The following is a 19,458-nucleotide window of genomic DNA, read 5'->3' on the forward strand; positions in this document are numbered from 1 at the left end:
ATCCATCTGGTCCTGGGCTTTCTTGGTTGGTAGGCTTTTGATGGTTTCTTCTATTTTGGTGCTTGAAATTGATCTGTTTAGATTGTGTACGTCTTCCTGATTCATTTTGGGAGGATCATCTGACTCTAAAAATTTGTCAATGTCTGTGATATTTTTTATTTTGTTGGAGTATAGATTTTCGAAGTACTTCTAATTATGTTATGTCTTTCAAAGGTGTCTGCTGTCATCTTTTTCATCACGAATTCTACTAATTTGAGTTTTCTCTCTCCTTCTCTTCATTAGTGTGGCTAGGGGTTTATCAATTTTGTTTACTTTTTTAAAGAACCAATTTTTTGTTTTGTCAATTTTTTAAATTGTTTCTCTTGTTTCAATTTCATTGATTTCAGCTCTGATTTTAATTATTTCCTGTCTTATACTATTTTTGGTGTTGATCTGTTCTTTTTCCAGGGCTTTGAGATGTAATGTTAGGTCGTTTAGTTGTTGCTGAGAAGAAAGTATATTCACTCGATGACGGATGAAATACTCTGTAAATATCCACTAAGTCTATATCATTGATTGTATTATTTAATTCTATAGTTTCTTTATTCAGTTTTTGTTTGGAGGATCCAGTGGTGAGAGCGGTGTGTTAAAGTTCCCCACTATTAATGTGTTTTGGTCTATTTGATTCTTGAAGTTGAGAAGGGTTTATTTGATATAAACAGATGCTCCATTGTTTGGGGCATAAATATTTAAAATTGTTATATCGTGCTATTTTATGCTTCCCTTAAGCGGTATGAAATGTCCTTCTTTATCCCTTCTGAATAACTTAGGTTTGAAGTCCATTTTATCTGATATGAGGATGGAGACCCCTGCCTTTTTACTGGGTCCATGTGCATGGCATGTTTTTCCTCATCCTTTCACCTTTAGTCTGTGGATGTCTTTTTCTATGAGATGAGTCTCTTGAAGGGAGCGTATTATTGGGTCTTTCTTTTTAATCCAATCTGCCATCTGTGTCTTTTGATTATTGAGGTTAGGCCATTGACATTCAGGGTTATTATTGTGATATGATTTGTATTCCTTGTCATTTTGGCTTATTTTTGGTTTTTACCTTGACTTGGTTTCTCCTTTGATTGGCTTTTCCTTTATGGTAGTTCCTCCCTATGCTGACTTGTATTGTTGCTTTTCACTTCATCCTCACAAAATATTTTGCTGAGAATGTTCTTCAGGGCAGACTTTTATTTGTAAATTCTTTTAACTTCTGTTTATAGTTGAAAGATTTTATTTCATTGTCAAATCTGAAGGTAAGTTTTGCTGGGTATAGGATTCTTGGTTGGCATCTGTGTTCTTTCAGAGCTTGAACTATATTGTTCCAGGTCCTTCGTGCTTTTAGAGTCTGGGCTGAGAAATCTGCTGATATCTGTATTGGTTTCCCCTTATATGTAATCTGACGGTTTTCTCTCGCAGTCTTTAAAATCCTATCTTTATTTTGTATGTGAGGTATTTTCATTATAATATGTCTTGGTGTGGGTCTGTTGTAATTTTGTGTACCTGGTGTTCTGGTAAGCCTCTTGTATTTGATTTTTCCATTTCATTTTTCAGGTTTTGGAAATTTTCTGATATTACGTTATTGAACAGGTTGTCCATGCCTTTGGTTTGCATCTCTGTGGCTTCCTCAATCCCAATAATTCTTAAATTCAGTCTTTTCATGATATCCCATAATTCTTGGAGGTTCTGTTCATGATTTCTTAATGTCATCTCAGTTTGTTCAACTTTATTTTCAAGATTAAATATTTTGTGTTCATTGTCTGAGATTCTGTCTTCCAGGAGATCTATTCTGTTGGTGATGCTTTCTATTGAGTTTTTCATTTGGTTTATCATTTCTTTCAAGTATTTCTGTTTGGTTTTTTTTTTTTTTTATTTTCAGAATCTCTCTTTATTGAAGTGTTCTTTTGCATTTGCTCTTTTAACTGTTTACTGGAATGGTCATGCATTGCCTGCATTTGCTTTCTTATCTTTTGCTTCATGGATCATTTTAATCATGCAGATTCTAAACTCTTTTTCTGTCATTTCTACTGCCTTGCTGTCATTGGATTCTATCACAATAACATCTTGGTTTATTAGGGATGCTTTCTTCCCCTGTTTTTCATATTGTTTCTATATATTCCCCTCTAGCATGATGATCAGAGATACTGACGTCCCCTACCCCCCACAGGCTTATTATGACCCTGCAGTTTTCCACTACCTCTCCTTTGAGGGGGAGATCAATACCAGTAGCACCCAATACAGAGAAAATGCAGCCCTGAACCAGATAGCCCCTATAAAGACTTTAACATTATTGTAATGAACAGGATGAGTTCAATTACTATTTACAATATTTCTAGTTGTGAACAAGAGGATGGGGAAGGGTGAAGGATGTAAGTGAATAAATAGAGGTACCTGTCAAAGGGCCTCCAGTCTCCTGTAGGTGTCTCAGGAAGGGAGATGCCCTTCCAATGATGATAACCACGCCCTAAGGAATAATTCAAAATGCCTACACCAGCCTCCAAAGAATCTGGGAAACTTCAGCGAGGGTGTGCTGAGTCAGCACAGAGGCAGGTGCAGTATCCCTCAGCAGTAGGGGTCATGTGGGCAGACTCAGCTACTGGCCTCTATCCTCAGTGTGGGGATGGGCTGGGGGGCTCAGTGCTGGGTCCGTCTGTGGTGGGGGGTGGGCTGAGTGATGGGAGTCCATCCTCAGTGTGTGTGGCGGGTGGGCTCAGCACTGGCATCTGACCTCGGTGTCTTGAATTTTGTCCTTGGCAACAAATAATAGCTTTGCTTTGAAGTGACAGACTCACTTCAACACATTTTAAAAAAATTATTAGCCAAATATTTATTAATGACAACATGAATTATAACAATAATATAAATGGATATATATTTTTATATACATTTATATATGTATGTATGTGTATACATACATATAAATGAGTATGAATAACAATAGTTTTTGGCAAGTCACTCAAGTGTTTCATTTTTTTAAAAGAGTAGTTCAGTTTGTAACTCAACCTCATAAATGTTTTTTCTAGATAACTGTCTTATATCAGTATGCCGAAGAAGTGACTTATGCATACTTTCCATTCGAACAGAATATTATAAAGATGTATATTCAATGGATGATAATTAATTATTTACAGTTTCACCAAAACACTTAAGTCAAACAGGTCTTTTTTTTTTTTTTTTCCATTTTAAGTATGTGGTAGTAAAGGATGCAATGACTACTAGAGTTTGGCATTAGTGTCTTCATTTACTTTTTAGAAATTAAACCCATCACCATTGCCATTGTACTAAAAAGGGCAAAAGCAGTTTATTATTATTATAAAATAATTGTGCTCTGAAGTGGTCTTAGGGACCACCAGGGGTCAACGGATAATACTTTAACAACCACTGCTCTAGACTATAAGCTTCTTAAAGAAAAGTCTGTTCTCTCTGTATATCAAGATCCAGCACACTAGCTATTGCATAGCATTTTATTAATGCATTTTGTCCGTTCTTTTGTGCACTAACGATTTCTTAGACAGACCTGCAACCTGAATCCCATGGGAAACAGAAGAGTAAGACTAAGACATTGTTTTTGTTCTCTAAAACTTTTAGTATAATAAGAAAGATACCTAAGATTTTAAAAGCCAGCATAAGAAAGAAATTATGTTACAATAGAGGAATCATCTATAGAAAAGGAACAATTCTTACTGAAAATATTGGAAAAGGGAAGGAAAGCAATACAGGCTGAGTGGAAAGACTGGGCAAAAGCATGGAAATGATCTCAGTTTGTGGAACAAAGATCCAATGAAACATAGGAAGGAAAAGAGAATGAAACTAAAGTACTTGCTTCTGACCCTACCCATCCTGCTCATTAGTGCCAAATTATTGTTCCCTAAAAACAACCCCATTCCTTCACTCTGCTCAGAATACCTCAGGAAGTCCTTCACTCCTTATAGCATCAAGGCAAACTTATTCAGAAATTTACAACCCTCTAAAAATCTAGTCCCACCCAATCTACTTCATCTTATCTGTCTAGAAAGACCCTATAAACCATTTTCTTAACTTTTTCACTGATCTTACAATAGGAACTCACTTCCACCTTCCTACCTTGAAAGCATTCCAGACTTTGTGAATCTCCAGATATTTCTTTTCAGTATTCTTATGCCCTATTCATTTGCATTCCTTTTTCGATAATTAATTGAATTCTCTTTGTGACGTTGCTAGGTATGAAAAAGAAAACATGACATATTCCCCCTTTTGAGGAACTCACATGACCTTTTCTAAGCAACTCAATGTTGAAATAAAACAAAATGTACTGACACATTTTAATATTTATCTTATCCCTCAAATACAGATATTGCATGTAGACAAGAATGTCCTTATTTTGAAAATCCTGTATGCCATCATTCATTTATTCACTGTCTTTCTGGATTAAAAAGTAGACAAAGTAGAAATGGGTATGACATCAATTCCTGGTTCATGCCTGTTGGGGACATTCCTCAAGTTTATTTGACAGGAGTCACTGAAACCATGGTTTAAATAAACCTAACAGTCTGGACAGAGAAACTGAGGAAATGGTAAAGACTCACCACGGATTGTAGGCCTTTGCAGTTACTGAGGCTGAGCTACGAGCTGAGGGGAAGCCTTGCTCAGCAGGCCTCGCCTCATGCTGTGTGCTGTAGCTTGCCCTTCTCCCAGTCCTTTGTCTCAGACTTGTTGCCGGACAGAATCACTCAGGGATACATTATCGTACTAATGTTTACATTAGTACGATGTATAGCTTACCTATAGGTTGGTTCTGTTATGTTTTAACAAGCGTCTTAACCTGATTGGATAATGTACCTATACATGTCTTGCACAATCCTAAGTAAAATTAGATCTGTGCCTTCCAAGCCTGGTCTCCAATGGCTGTTTACTGGGAGGCATCATTTGTCCTCACTCTCAGCGGGACCCCTGCTCCAATAACAACCTGCCAAATACAGAATCCCTGAATTATTAATTAATATGTCAACTGCAATAGTTCAATCTGGATCTTTCCTTAGTGGAGGCCAAATCCTACCCTAAAGAGATATCAATAAAGATAGAAGATAATAAGCTGTAATCATGTACAGGATTTTTAATACCAGTGTAGATTCTATATATTTGAGATATAATTTTGTAAGTTTTTCAGCAAGGGATGTCATAATGAGATGCTCTGGGTTTCAGATGAATGATAAAAGCCTATTAGTTGCATTATTCCCTCTCTCTTCAAAGTCCATCTTTTCAGGTTCCTTCCTTTCACAATTCTATTATTCATAATGAAAATCTGAGTAACAAGACTTATTAAAATTTTAATGGAATAGAAATAACATTTGGAATTTTATCCAATATCAATTTTAAATACAAATAATGCATAACAAAACAAAATAACAATTCTGATATGGTGCTAGACATCAAATTTGGAATTAGGCTATCACCCCATTGTCGAGGAGATGAATGAGGAAATTCAATTTTAAGATGCAGTTGAATTATTAACTCAGGAATATTCAGAAAAAAAAAATTTCCCCTTTCTACAGAACACTTCTCTACATATGAGGGTATACTAAAATATAATCAATGTTTAACTATATGCTCCAAAAGAGTCATTGGCAGGGAAAAAAAAATCTAAGAATCACCTTTCTACTTAGCTTTTCTAAAAGAGGATTTAGACATGGAGGATTTAGGTTCAAAAAAGTGATATTTCGTTGGACTTGTAAAGCTCACCCAGCTTCCTTTTAAAGAGCACTTACTTTGAAAGATGTATTATCTTGTTCAATCCTCACAGAATGAGATACATATTTCTAAGTAGTATGGAGTAGCTGGTAGCTGATCAGCACTCCTTCCTAGAACAAACAACAGAGTCCTCCCACCAAAGACACACACACACCATCATCATCATCATCATCATCATCATCATCATCATCATCATCTATTTGAAGGCAGATACAAGTTGCTAAGAAACAAGCATTGAAGTAACAGGAGAAAATCTTGAGAGATGAACTGGCTACAACAGCACATTTTCTTTGGGATTATTAGCCTATTCTGAACATGGACAAGAGCTTGAGAATTGGGTCAAACTCAGAACGAAACCTAGTGCACCGCTACTGAGGGCAGACAAAGAAAGAAGTCAAGCTTTAGCAAGAGACTTTGGAAGTCTTAAGAACAGAGTTGTTTTTCTCCTCACAAAATTTTTAAATACTGGAACTATGTAGGGTGGAAGGTGAAAAACCTAAGCAGGGAACAGTGAGAAAGGAGAGAGAGTTTGGGGACCCAAGAGGGGAAAAGTCTACAGAATATATCAAATCCTTTGTTGAAGATCCTGAAAAGACAGAAAAGAACCAAAGAAAGATTGACCCTGAGAGACTAAACCCCAGATTCAATACATCCCCTAATTGGATTACCATAACCAGTCACAAGGCTCTCTGACCCCTGGAGAGAAGGGTGAACTCTCTGTAATGGAAGATACCATCCAGAGGTTCCACAGTTTTTTCATACTGAATGCATGGCAAGTCACACAAAAAACTAAGAGAAAAAACATAGAGGTCCATGGGTGATCCAGATACTGGTGTTAACAAAAGCTTTAAAATAAATTGAGTGTTTCAAAGCACAAAATTACAAAAACAAAAACAAAAATAAATAAATAGAGGGAAAAAATACTAAGATAGATGAAAAATAGAGAATTTCACCTGAGAATTCTTCTTTATCATCAATAAAAAAGAACCATTTTTAGAACTAAAGAATACACAATATGAATAATAACTCATCAGATGGATTTACCAGAGATATGAAACAGTATAAAATGGGGTTAATGAATTAACGATCAAAGAAAATATCCAAAGTGAACATCACAATAATAATAAAAATAATAATAGAAAATTCAGAAAAATAAGTTATTAGAAAATATGATACTCAGTGAAAAGAGCTAATGTATAAACTGGAGACTCAGAAAGGTGACAGAAAAATGTGGCAGAATTAATATTTGAACAAATAATCATCAATAATTTTCCAAAATTGGTGAGAGGTATCAACTCTATGTTTAAGAAGTCCCAAAACCCCAAAGAGAATAAATTAAGTAAATAATAATAACAATAATAATAATAATACAAATAACAATACCTTACCAAAGCACATCTTAACAAGTCTGCTGAAAATCAAAGACAGAAAGAAAATGTTAAAAGCAGCCAGATGGATGTGGGGCATACCTTCATACATAAATTCAGTGACAGCTGACTTCTCAAAAGAAAACAAATAGGACAGAAGACAATAGAATGACACCTCATTATGCTGAAAGAAAATTACTGCCAATATGGAAGGACAGTCCTGGCTTAAGTATGGAAATGCAGGGGGGAATAATAAAAAGTAAAAAGGATAACAACGTGGATAAGAGTGAAAAATTTGACCAAATATTAATACTACAAAACACTAATAGCAATCAATGTCTTAAAGGATTTGAAGTAGACATATTTAAAATGCATGTCAAAAATAACACAAAAGGAATGACAAGTAAAGTGTTCTAAGTTCTGGCATTACATTACAGTGATACAGTAAAAGTTATAGTTTTATGAGATTTTATATATATATATATACACACACACACACACACACACACACACATACATATTTACATTTTTTTTTAGTTGTCAGTGGATCTTCTATTTTCTTATTTAATTTTGGTGCTGAATATTGAACCCAGGGCCTCCCATACTCCAGGCAAGTGCTCTACCACTGAGCCACGACTCCAGCTCCAGCCCCATGAGATTATATTTAATCAAGAATGAATGCGGGCTGGGGATACAGCTCAATTGGTAGAGTGCTTGCCTTGCAAGCACAAGGCCCTGGGTTCAACCCCAGTACTGAAAAAAAAAAAAAAAAAAAAAAATGAAGGCACTAACTTCTAGAGATAATACTTAAAGAACAATAAAACAAGATAATTGAGGGGAAATATATTAAAATTATTGAATAATTAAAAATAATGAAGTAAGAAAATATTAAACAAATGGACCATGTAAGAAGTAAATATTAAGATGAGAAATAGGAAACCAAATATATTAGAAAATTCATTAAATGTAAATAGACTCAATAATACAATTAAAAGACTATAATTGTCAGTCTAGATTTTAAAAACAACTAGATGATGCTTTCAAGAGACACACGTAAATAATAAGTCACAAAGAGGGTGAAAATAAAAGGATGGAAAAAAACCACACCATACAACTGCTAACCAAAAGAAAGCAAATGCAGTTATACTAATTCCATTAAGACAGGAACCATATTAAAGATAAGGAGGGATATTTCATAATGAGAAGGGGTTAATCCAAAAGGAACATATCATAATATAAATCTGTGTACAACTCATAAAAATAGCCATAAAATGTATAAGCAAAAATTGGAAAGAATTAAAGGAAACATTGAGAAATGTAGTAGTTCCCCTCTTACCCTCATTTCACTTTCTATGGTTTCAGTTAACTGCAGCAAACTCTGATCCAAAAATGTTATGTGGAAAATTCCAGAAACAAGAATTCATGTTTTAAATTGCATATCATTCTACATAGCATCATGAAATTTTGTGCTATTCCAACCTGCCTGGATTGCAAATTATCCCTTTGTCCAACATATCCACATTGTATACACTACCCTCCCTTTAGTCACTTAGTAGCCATCTGGGTTACTGAATAGTTACTGTCATGGCAACACAGTGTTGTGTTCAAGTAATCCATATTTTACTTACTAATGGCCCCAAAGTGCAAGATTAGTGATATTAGCAATTCAGGCATGGAAAGGAAAGCCACACAGTGTTTCCTTTAAATGAAAAAGTGAAATCTCTTGATAAGAAATCATATGCTGATGTTGCTAAGAACTGTGATAAGAATAAATCTTTTATCCACAAATTTGTCCTGGTTTAAGATTATTGTTGTTCATTTCCTATTGTGTCTAACACATAAATTAAACTTTATCATATATATATATATATGTATAGGAAAAAATACAGTATATATAGGATTCAGTACTATCTGGTTTTAGATGTTCCATGGGGGTCTTGGAATGTATCCTCCTTGAATAGGGACGACTACTATACATAGCCATGGTGGATGATTCTAACATTTCTTTCATTAGCTGAAATAACAAACAGAAAAAGATTTAATATGAATATACAAAAGTGAAACATCATAATTATAGCAACTTGATCTCAGTGACATATATATATATATATACATATATATATATATACTTTTTATAAGGTCACATGAACATTCAGCAAAAGTGACTATATAAAATAAGCCTCAGCAAATCAAGAAGAGGAAGCAAATCAACAAAGCATGCCTCAGCCTAGAAATCAACAACAAAAATATAAAAAGAATATCTCAATTGCTTGGAAATTAAGCAATATACTTCAAAATAATACTAGTGTTAAATTTTAAAATAACAAAAATATTTTAAAATATTTTGAATAAAAGGATAATAAAAAAAATGGCTCATTCGAACTGTGGGATGCAGTTAAAATAGTGCTGAAATGGAAAATTATAACCCTGTGTATTTCAGAAACGAAGAAAGACTTCAAATTAATGATCTAAGCTTCCATCTCAAGACTTAGACAAAGAATAGCAAATCGATCCCAAAGAAAGCAGAAGGAAATTAGCTGGGTGTGGTGGTGCACACATGTAATCCCAATGGCTCAGGAGGCTGAGGCAAGAGGATCATAAGTTCAAAGCCAGCCACAGCAACTTAGTGAGGTCCTAAGCAACTTGGTGAGACCTGTCTCAAAATAAAAAATAAAAAGGACCAGAGCTGCCTCAGTGGTTAAGTGCCCCTGGGTTTAATCCCCAGCAGCCACCCTCCAAAAAAAAAAGTAGGAGGAAATTAATAATAAAAAACTGACCCAAAATTAATCAGCAAAACAAAAAACTGGATCTTTGATAAAATTAATAAAATTGATAAATCTCCAGAAAAATGTTCAAACACACAACAAATCACCATTACTAGAAATAAAAAAGTCTTTTCAGATACACACACACACAAAATTAAAATTTACTAGAAAAATTTAAGCTAATGACTTACACTTTAATTTATAATTTAAATTAAATGGATAAATTCCTTGAATTACAACTTCCAATGTAGACAGTAGAAGGAATAGAACAACTGAATATTCCTATATCTATTGTATCTGAATCTGTTACTTAAAACTTGCCAGTACAATATTAAAGAACAAATTGAAGATCAACACTACTAACTTTAAGACTTAGTGTAAAGTTAAAAAATCAAAATGCTGTGGAATTGGTAAAAGAATATACAAACAGATTAACAGAATGTAACAGAAATTCATAAATAGATCAAAACGAATATAGCCAACTGATCTCTGAAGGAGAAGTAGAGGCAATTCAATGAAAAGTCACTTTTCAACAAATGATACTAAGACAATTGGCCTTGAAAAAGAAAAAAGGAAAGAGGCAGAGCAGGAGGGAGGAAGGAAGAAGAAAGAAAAAGGAAAAGAATGAATCCAGACACAGGCCTTATAGATTTCATAGAAATTAATTCCAAATGAATCATAAGCCTACACATAAACATAGAACTATAAAACTTCTAGAAGATAACAGGAGAAAAACCAGGTGACCTTTAGTTTAGTGAAACGTACAACCCATAAAAGAAAAAACTGACAGGCTGGACTTTATTAAAACCTAAAACTCTACTCAGAAAGATACTGAAGAGAATGAAAAGCTTAGTCACAGACTGGGAGACAACATTTGTAAAACACATCTGATAATGGACTTGAACAAAAATATAAGACAAATTTTCTTTTTTTTTTTCTTTTATTGGGGTATTATAATTGCACATAATAGTTGGGTTCATTTTGACAAAATCATAGGTTCATGCAATTTAATTTATTCCACTCAGTCCCCAGTGTCCCCCCATTTCCCTTTCATCCTCCTGCCCCATATTCCCTTTTTCCTACTCTACTGGCCTACCTTGCGCTCATTTGTATATTTTTAGTTGGTGCTTTACAGATATACATAAATGTGGAATTCACTGTAGTACATTGTTGTCAAATTCATTTTGCATTTCCTCCCTTTCCAAGTCCTTCTTCCCTTCCCCTCAATCTCCTTCCACTTCCCTGTCCTCCCTGTCTTTATGATATCTAACCCCACCTCATCCCACCTACTTTGGTCTCTAGTTTTTCTATATGAGAGAACATTCAACCCTTGATTTTCTAAATCTGGCTTATTTCACGTAGCATACTTTCCTAGATCCATCCATGTACTGTAAATGTCATATTTCATTCTTCTTTATGGTTAAGTAAAACTCCACTGTGTATATATGCCACATCTCCTTTATCCATTCACCTATTGACCAGCACCTGGGCCCATTCTACATATTGGCTATTGTGAGTTGCACTGTTATAAACAATCATGTGGTTGTATCACTATAGTATGCTGTTTTTAGTTCTTTCAGATAAATACCCAAGAGGGTCATACAGAAGTTCCACTCCCAGTTTTCTTGAAGGATCTCCATACTGCTTTCCAGAGTGGTTGTGTTAACTTGCAGTCCCACCAACAATGTATGAGTATACCTTTTCCGCTCATTCTCACCAGAATTTGTTGTTATTTGTATTCTTGATGATTGCCATTCTGACTGGAGTGAGATAAAATCTCAGTGTAGTTTTGATTTGTATTTCCCTGATTGCTAGGGATGTTGAACATTTTTTATGTATTTGTTGGCCAGAATTTTTTGTTTTGCTTTGTTTTTGTTTTGTTTTTTGTTTGTTTATTTTGTTTTGTTTTGTTTGCAGTACCGGGGATTGAACCCAGGGCTAGGGAGTGTGAACCTTAATGTAATTTAGTGACAAATAATAAATCAATATAGTCAACTGTAACAAATGTACCATACACCAATGTAAAATGTGAACAATAGAGAAAACTATGTGCAAAGGCAGAGGGAGATAGGGAACTCTGCACTTTCTGCTCAGTTTTTCTGTAAACCTAAAACAATTCTGAAAATAAAGTATATTCATTTTAAAAAAGAAAACTTCCTGAATAGAAAACTCTAGACACAGGCCTCTTTGAAGAATTCTTCCAAATACTTAAAAAATAACAAATCTCATAAGATTCTTGCAGAGAATAGGAAATAAAAAAGGATATAATACTTTCTCACTCCTTTTATGAGGACAGTATAACCTTGATAAAAAGCTTGACAAGGATATTACAAGAAAGGAAAATCGCACACCAATCTTTCTTTCTCATGACATAGTTGCAACCTTAAAAATTATTCTGCTAACTCCATTGTAGAAAACCAATCTAAGAGAATGTTACTCTCAGTCCAACAATGAAAAAAATAGTATAATCAACAAAAATCATAACTTTTGAACCCAGTCAAAAAAAAAAAAAAACCCAAATGAACTAAATTCCAAAGAATAACAAGCTCCTTAAAGGACAGACAGTACTCCAGACTATTTCACCTTTGGCAGAGCACAGAAGGAAAAGGAGGCTACCACACAAGGGAGCAAGAAGAAATCAACTAAAATGTTCCCTATTACACAGAGGGTGTGGGCCAGCATGTCAGTCTGGTGTAGCTGGGAGCACAAAGCAGAAGAGAATTCACTTCTTTGGATGCTCTTCTCCATTTGTCTCCACCAGGCTCACAAAAGATTTTGGCAAAGCAGGGATATTCAGAAAGAGCACACTTTGGTGGCACAAATGTGTAAGAAGGGCTAGGCTGCCAGTGCAGAATAAGCATAAAACTATTTTATTGACCAAACATTCCTCTCATGTGAGAGGAAAAGGCCTTAAACCACTAGCAAAGGATTCAGAAACTTTCTCGTTCTGAAGACAAGGCAGTAATTCATTACTTTGGGATAGCTGCAAAAGCTCTTGGGCTCTGGATCCTAAAACAATACAAAGCAGAAATACAAAGAGACAGCAGATGTCTCTTTCATCCCATACCTGCCACAGACACAAGGCACAGTTTGGTTATCAAACAGAAAAGAGGGCCGAACATGCCAAAGGTGAGAAAGATGCACTCCAAGAACAAAACATGTGGACTGAAACAGAATAAAGAACTCCTGCACCTACCAAGAGTCCAGCACTGGCTGAAAAAAGACTACAGCTGGGGGAAGGTCAAAAGCATGGACGAGATCTCCCCCTAAGGCACGGCAAGCAGAGATGGATGAATGGTGAGGATAAAGTAGAAACACTGACGCAAACTCTCCCATTCACCAAGACCTAGTCTAAGTACAAGGTAACAGAAGCCCACCACTGGAGGAATTTGAAACCTGTGGTACACTGAAGGTAATGGCAACAAAACCCAAACCTAGCCTGACCCCTGACTAAACTGCCTGAAGCCCCCATGCTCAGTAAACATGGAGAATACTTGAACAAAATTATCCAAAAGTATCTTAGACTTGGCCTAATTGACATTTATAGAGCAATACCTTGAACAAAATGATCAATTTTAGTACTTGACCTAATTGACATTTATAGAACAGCAACAGCAGAATGAGAGTGCTTTTCAAGGGTACAAGAAACATTCAACAAAATAGAACTTATTCTGTGTCATAAACAAACTTCAAGAAATTTGAGAGAACTGAAAACATGCACATTATGTTCATGATGGTGTTAAACCAGAAATCAGAGGAAGGTATCAGTAAAATCTCCTAAAACTTCAAAATTAAACAATGCTTTTCTAGACAGCCATGAATCAAAGATAAAGTCACAGGAGAATTTTTTTTAAGTGAAAATGCAACAGAATATATTTTAGCTCATCTAAAACAGTATATAGAAATTTACAGTTTTATATTAGAAGAAAGAAGTAACAAATTAGTAATATAAATTTTCACTTAAGTGACTAGAAAAAAAGCAATTAAATCCAAAGCAAGCAGAAAAACATAAGGAAAAAAAAAAAAAGATTGAAAACAGGAAAACAAGACAACTAGCTCTTTGAAACATCAGTAAAACTGACAACTGCCTACACAGACTAAGTAAGAAAAAAAGATAAAACACCATTATAATATCAAGAATAGAAGAGGAGCTATCACTGAAAGGGAAATAAAAGGATGATATAAACAACTTCATGTTAATAAATTTGATAATATGGATTAAGTACCACCTTTTATTGATTTATTATTTTTAACTGACATATAAATGTACATAGCATGAGATAGGCTGTGATGTTTTGACACGTGTACAATACACAATGGTCAAATCAAGGTAATTATCATATCCATCCCCTCAAATATTTATCATTTTTGTTGAAACATACAAAATTCTCCCTTGTAGCTTTTTGAATTTACTACAGTCAACCCTATTGTGCTACAGAACACTAGGGTTTAATCCTCCTATTGAATTGCATTTTTGTACCTTTCAGTGAACCCTACCCTTTCCGACCTCTGGTAACCACTATTCTACTCTCTACCTCAGAATAACTTTTGGACACATTAAGAACTACTAAATCTTATAAGAAGAAACACATAGCCTAACTAGTCCTGCATGTATTTAAAAAACTGAATTTTTCATTAAAAATGTTTCCAAAAAAAAAAAAGAAAAAAAAATTCTAAACCCCTGTGACTTTACTGGAAATTCTATCAAACACTTTAGGAGGAAATTAGGGTAATGCTTCACAAATTCTTCCAGAAAGTGGGAAAGAAAAGAATACTTCCCAATTTATTTTCTAAAATTAGCATTACCCAATATCAAAACCAGATACAAATATTATGAGAAAACTACCAAATATTTCATGAATAAAGTCACAAAAATTTTAGCAAAACATCAGCAAATTGAATCAAGAAGTACATTAAAAGAATAATACACCATACCAAAATGCAATCTATCTCAGGAATGCAAAATTGATGCAATATTCAAAGTTGGCCTGTGTTATTCACTTTACCAACATACTGAAAGAGAAAAAAATCACATAAGCATCTCTACACATGCAAGAAAAGCATTTAACAAAATTTATTTCATTCACTCATAATAAAACTCTCAGAAATTCAGAAACAGAAAATAGCTTCCTCAACTTGATAAAAAGCATCTATACAATATTGCACTGAAGGGGTTATGCAGCACAGTAAGAGAAAGAAATAAAACACACACGGCTGGAAAAGATAAAGCAAAACTGTATTTGTACACAATACATCTACCTGGAAAATCCTAAATAATTTACAAATATGGTGCTAAAACTAACAAGTAAGTTCAGCAAAGTTCTCAGCCCTTATATTAAACACATGGTAAATACACCAGTAGCAATTGTATTTCAGCATACTAACGATAAACAACTGGAAATTGAAATAAGAAAATTATCATTTAGTATCAAAAATATGAAATAGAGAAAAATCTTAATAAAAAACATACAATATATGTATAATGAAACTACAAAACACTGACAAGAGAAAATAGACAATATAAATATGTGAAAAGATAAACTATGTTCATGAACCAGAAAACTCAATATTGTTAAGATGTTATTCTCCCCAAATTAATCTACGAACTCAACATAATCTCAGTCCAAAACCTAAAAGTATTGTAGTAACTTAAAAGTTGATTCTAAAGTCCTTTGCTTTGCCACAAAAATTTTAGAAACAATTTTGGAAAAGAGAAACAATTTTGGAGGACCTGATTTGAAAGCTTACTGTAAAGTTTCAAAACTCAAGATTGTGTAGTATGGCATGATAATAGACAACTAGGTCAATGTACAATTGATTTTCAACAAAGTTGCCAAGGAAATCAATGGAGAAAGGATAGGCTTGTAAACAATGGGTACTGGAAAAAAATGGACATTTATACAGGAGAAAAAAGGGGGGGAGGCTTTATCTTGCACTGTTTTAAAGAAAATTAACTGAAAATGGATCACAGACTTAAACATAAAAGCCAAAATTATAAAACTATTTAAAACAAACCTAAGAAAAATACTGAGGCTCTGCATTAGGCAAGGACTTTTAGGGCACTAAAAGCACAAATCATAAGAAAGAAACGGTTAAAAATTTTAAATTATCGAAATTAAAATTTTGCTCTTTGAAACACCCAGTTAAGAAAATGAAAATATAAGCTACAGACTAGGAGAAAATATTTGCAAGATGCATATCTGATAAAGACTTGTATCATATATAAATAATCCTTACAAATCAACAATAAAAAGACAACACGAATTTTTAAATGGGCAAAAGACTTGAAAAGATTACCACACCAGATATAAGAACATGAGAAAAGTGTAATGTCATTTGTCACCAGGGAAATATCACTATGCTCCTACTTGAAGAGGGTAGTTAACAAAATGCATTAGTTAGAAGCAATAAATAAAAAAAAAAAACTCGCCATAGCTTGCTATTTAATATGCAGAACCAGTAGGAATTTTCATAGTTGCTGACGAGAATGTAAAATGGTACAGCCACTTAGGAAAAGCTCGGAGGCCATCATAGGACTCAGGAATTCCACTTCCAGGTATTTGAAAAAAGAAAATATACTAGAAAAAAAAAAAAACTATTCTGGAATGTATATGTCAACTTTACTCTTAATCGGTAATCAACCTAAATACCATGGGGCATCCAGACAAGGAAATATTAGTCAGCAATAAAAAGGAACAGAAATAATGAAATACCAACTGCATGAATGAATCTCAAAAACCTTACGCTAAATGACAGAAAGCATGCACAAAATTTTACATACTCTATGACTCCATTTACAGGGCATCACACACACACAAAAGCAAAGGTCTCAATCCGTGCGTTCGCAGAGCCTACCGCATTATAAATGACTCAATAAAAGCTGGGTGGACTAACGGGGAAAATCACTGCAGGAAAGATAAAGCGCAACAAAGTATACAGAGACCTGCTGAGCGAGAAACACCTAGGTCCCGAATCCACCCTCAAGGCGGAAAAAGTGAGGGAGGCCGTGGTCCAAGCCACCTTTGATACACAGCTGAACAAACCAGACCCCGTAAAATGGGGAGAATAGGTGAATGCCTGAGTAGCCTCAGCTCTCCTCCGGCCTGAAGAAAGGCGCGATGCGCCCCACCCTTCTTTTAAAAATCTGTCATCCCGCGCCGGGCTGAGCACTGGTAAGGAGGTTTTGTACACCAGGGCCGAGAGGGCGAGCGCAGGGGCGAGACCCGGCGTGGGCGAGGGGAGTGCGGAGGAAAACAGGCGCCCGCGGCCGCGCCCGGCTCCTCCCTGCGCCCTGGCCCCACTTACCCAGGCCTGCCGTTCCAGCTGAGCGTACAGATTGGAGCCCTTAAGCTTTTGGACTATCTGGGCAATAATGAGGGACAGATCCGACTCCTCCTGCAACATTTCCCCTGCCCTAGCCGGCCAAGCCCGGGCACAGGCCACTGGCACAGAGAACGGGCTACAGGGTCTCACTCGGGGCCGGGGACACTTGTCTGGGACCTTATTACGCTGGGACTCCTCCGGCGGGCGTTACCAGGCAACTGCCGGGCTGTGTGTCCGTCCCTTTCTGGTCCCCTCCGCGCCCGAAGCCCCAGCACCTGCGTTCCGCGGGTTGAAAAGACCAGGGAAGGCTGTCACTTTCACCTCTTTGTTCTTGCCTAGCCTGTGGTCGGAAGGCGACAACCAAAGCCCTGGCCTCCTGAGCTACACCGTCTGGGACGCGGAAGGGGAACCCAGAGAAATGTGTGTTGTTTTATCGTAGGATCGTTCCTCAGCCGCTTCTCAATTTCTGCAGAACAGCGCTGTGAATGCAGTGATAGGGCAAATTACACCCTAGGCTTTCAGGGTCTCAGGCTAGTTGTGCGCGCTTGGGCAGAGCACTCACATCTGAGAGGTCAAGTCTCCTCCCCGGTAAAATAACCCAGCTCACAGGATGTTGTGATGGTTACCTGAGGTAACACCCGTAAAGGTACCTAGGACTGTACATAGCACTCAATTTTATTTCACTTTCTCCCTTTTCAATTTCCTAGTTATATGCTTGGTATAAGAAGACAATCTCTTCTCATCTAACAGGTAAAATTAACCAAAAAGCATTATTGGTAGGTTTTCTACAAAGTATCATCAATTTAAAGAAGAATAGGACTGTCGTCTTCATAGAAATTACCATCTAAATTCTTCCACTTTTGTGTATTCTTTTATTCAATCATTTAGTCACAATTCATTCTGCTTTCAACTTAAGATTTCTTATAAGGAGCTGTCCAAACACAAAGATGTAATCAATACGATTTGGTCAGGGCGGGGGTATCGGGGAATTAAACGCAGGGACCCTTAACCACTGAACCACATCCCCAGCCCTTTATATATATATATATATATATATATATATATATATATATATATATATATATATATATATATTTTAAAGACAGGATCTCGCTGAGTTGCTTAGGGCCTCGCTAAAATGCTAAGACTGGCTTGAACTCATGATCCTCCATCCTCAGCTGCCGGATCCCCTGAGATTGCAGGTGTGCGCCACCGACCTGGCTTAAAATATGATTCTTATCTTTAATGAAATATATTGAAAAAAATTAGAAGTAAGTGATTTAACTAATCCCATTTGGATAAAATTGTTTATTAAGCCAACTTTGGAAAGAGGCAAGCAGTAAAGAAACAAAATGGGTAGTGACGTGTAAAGGCAATTAATTAGTGACCGAAACGTATTGTTTCTGCAAAACATACTGTTTCTTTACAAAACATTCTCCCACAACTCAGAATTTCACACCCCCCAAAATGAGTAGATCATCTCAGCTCTTTAAAGTTCCTCCAAGGCAATACCCCACCCACCCATGAATCTCAATACAAATCTCACTTAGAAGAAAAAAGGAAAAGAGAGAAGAAAAAGGAGAGGATGGAAGGGAAGGAGAGGGAGAAGGTAAGAAGACAACTATGGTAAAAGTTCCTTTGAGATTGGGAGGGGTGGAAGGTAAAGAGATGAAGGTGCTCTCTTCAATTAATAAGGTTATAGAGCATAGAAGGGAGAAGAAGAAAAACCACAGCGCCAGCAATCAGATAAGCTTCTGGCTCCCTTTCTAGAATGTACCCTAGGAATTGCATGAGTCTCTTCACCCATCAGAGTTTGACCTTTATCATCCTTAATAGGAGGGTGAAAAACCAACCTGGAGGAAGTTTTGAAGATCTATATACCTAGTATTAAAATATTAATTTAGTAATAAATATTGAAACAGATAATTAAGTTAAAAAACATGCCCAGTAGTATTGATAAGGAATGGGTAGTGACTAAATAAACATAGCAACACATATAATAGTGCCCAGAACAATTCCTTGCACAGAGGCTTAAAATCACTTTTTAAAAGATAGAACAATTGGTAACCTTAAAGCAACAATTAAGAAGTTTAGATTTGATTCTGAAAGCGTATCTGAGTCAAGAAAAAAAAGTCTTAATCCTCATGTTCAAAAAATATATCTTACACAGAAACAGGTGTGTTAGAGTATAATTCTCTTCTAGAATGCCCTCAGCTCTCTTTTTCCAATTCAATTTGGCAAGACTTTTCAGA

General features: G+C 35.6%; 1 protein-coding gene across 2 annotated transcripts in view; it reads right to left on the bottom strand.

Moving 5' to 3' along the window:
- Tbc1d19 (TBC1 domain family member 19) overlaps window positions 1-17,404 on the bottom strand; it is a 129,111-nt gene extending 111,707 nt beyond the window's left edge. For both annotated transcript variants that reach the window (XM_047566816.1, XM_047566815.1), the window contains exon 1: window positions 17,189-17,404. In XM_047566816.1, the coding sequence (XP_047422772.1) occupies window positions 17,189-17,287 (99 nt within the window). In that variant the 5' untranslated portion in view covers window positions 17,288-17,404. The remainder of the gene's footprint in view (window positions 1-17,188) is intronic.
- Window positions 17,405-19,458: the final 2,054 nt, after the last annotated feature.

This window comes from Sciurus carolinensis, chromosome 10, assembly GCF_902686445.1.
Source record: "Sciurus carolinensis chromosome 10, mSciCar1.2, whole genome shotgun sequence".
NCBI lineage: Eukaryota > Metazoa > Chordata > Mammalia > Rodentia > Sciuridae > Sciurus > Sciurus carolinensis.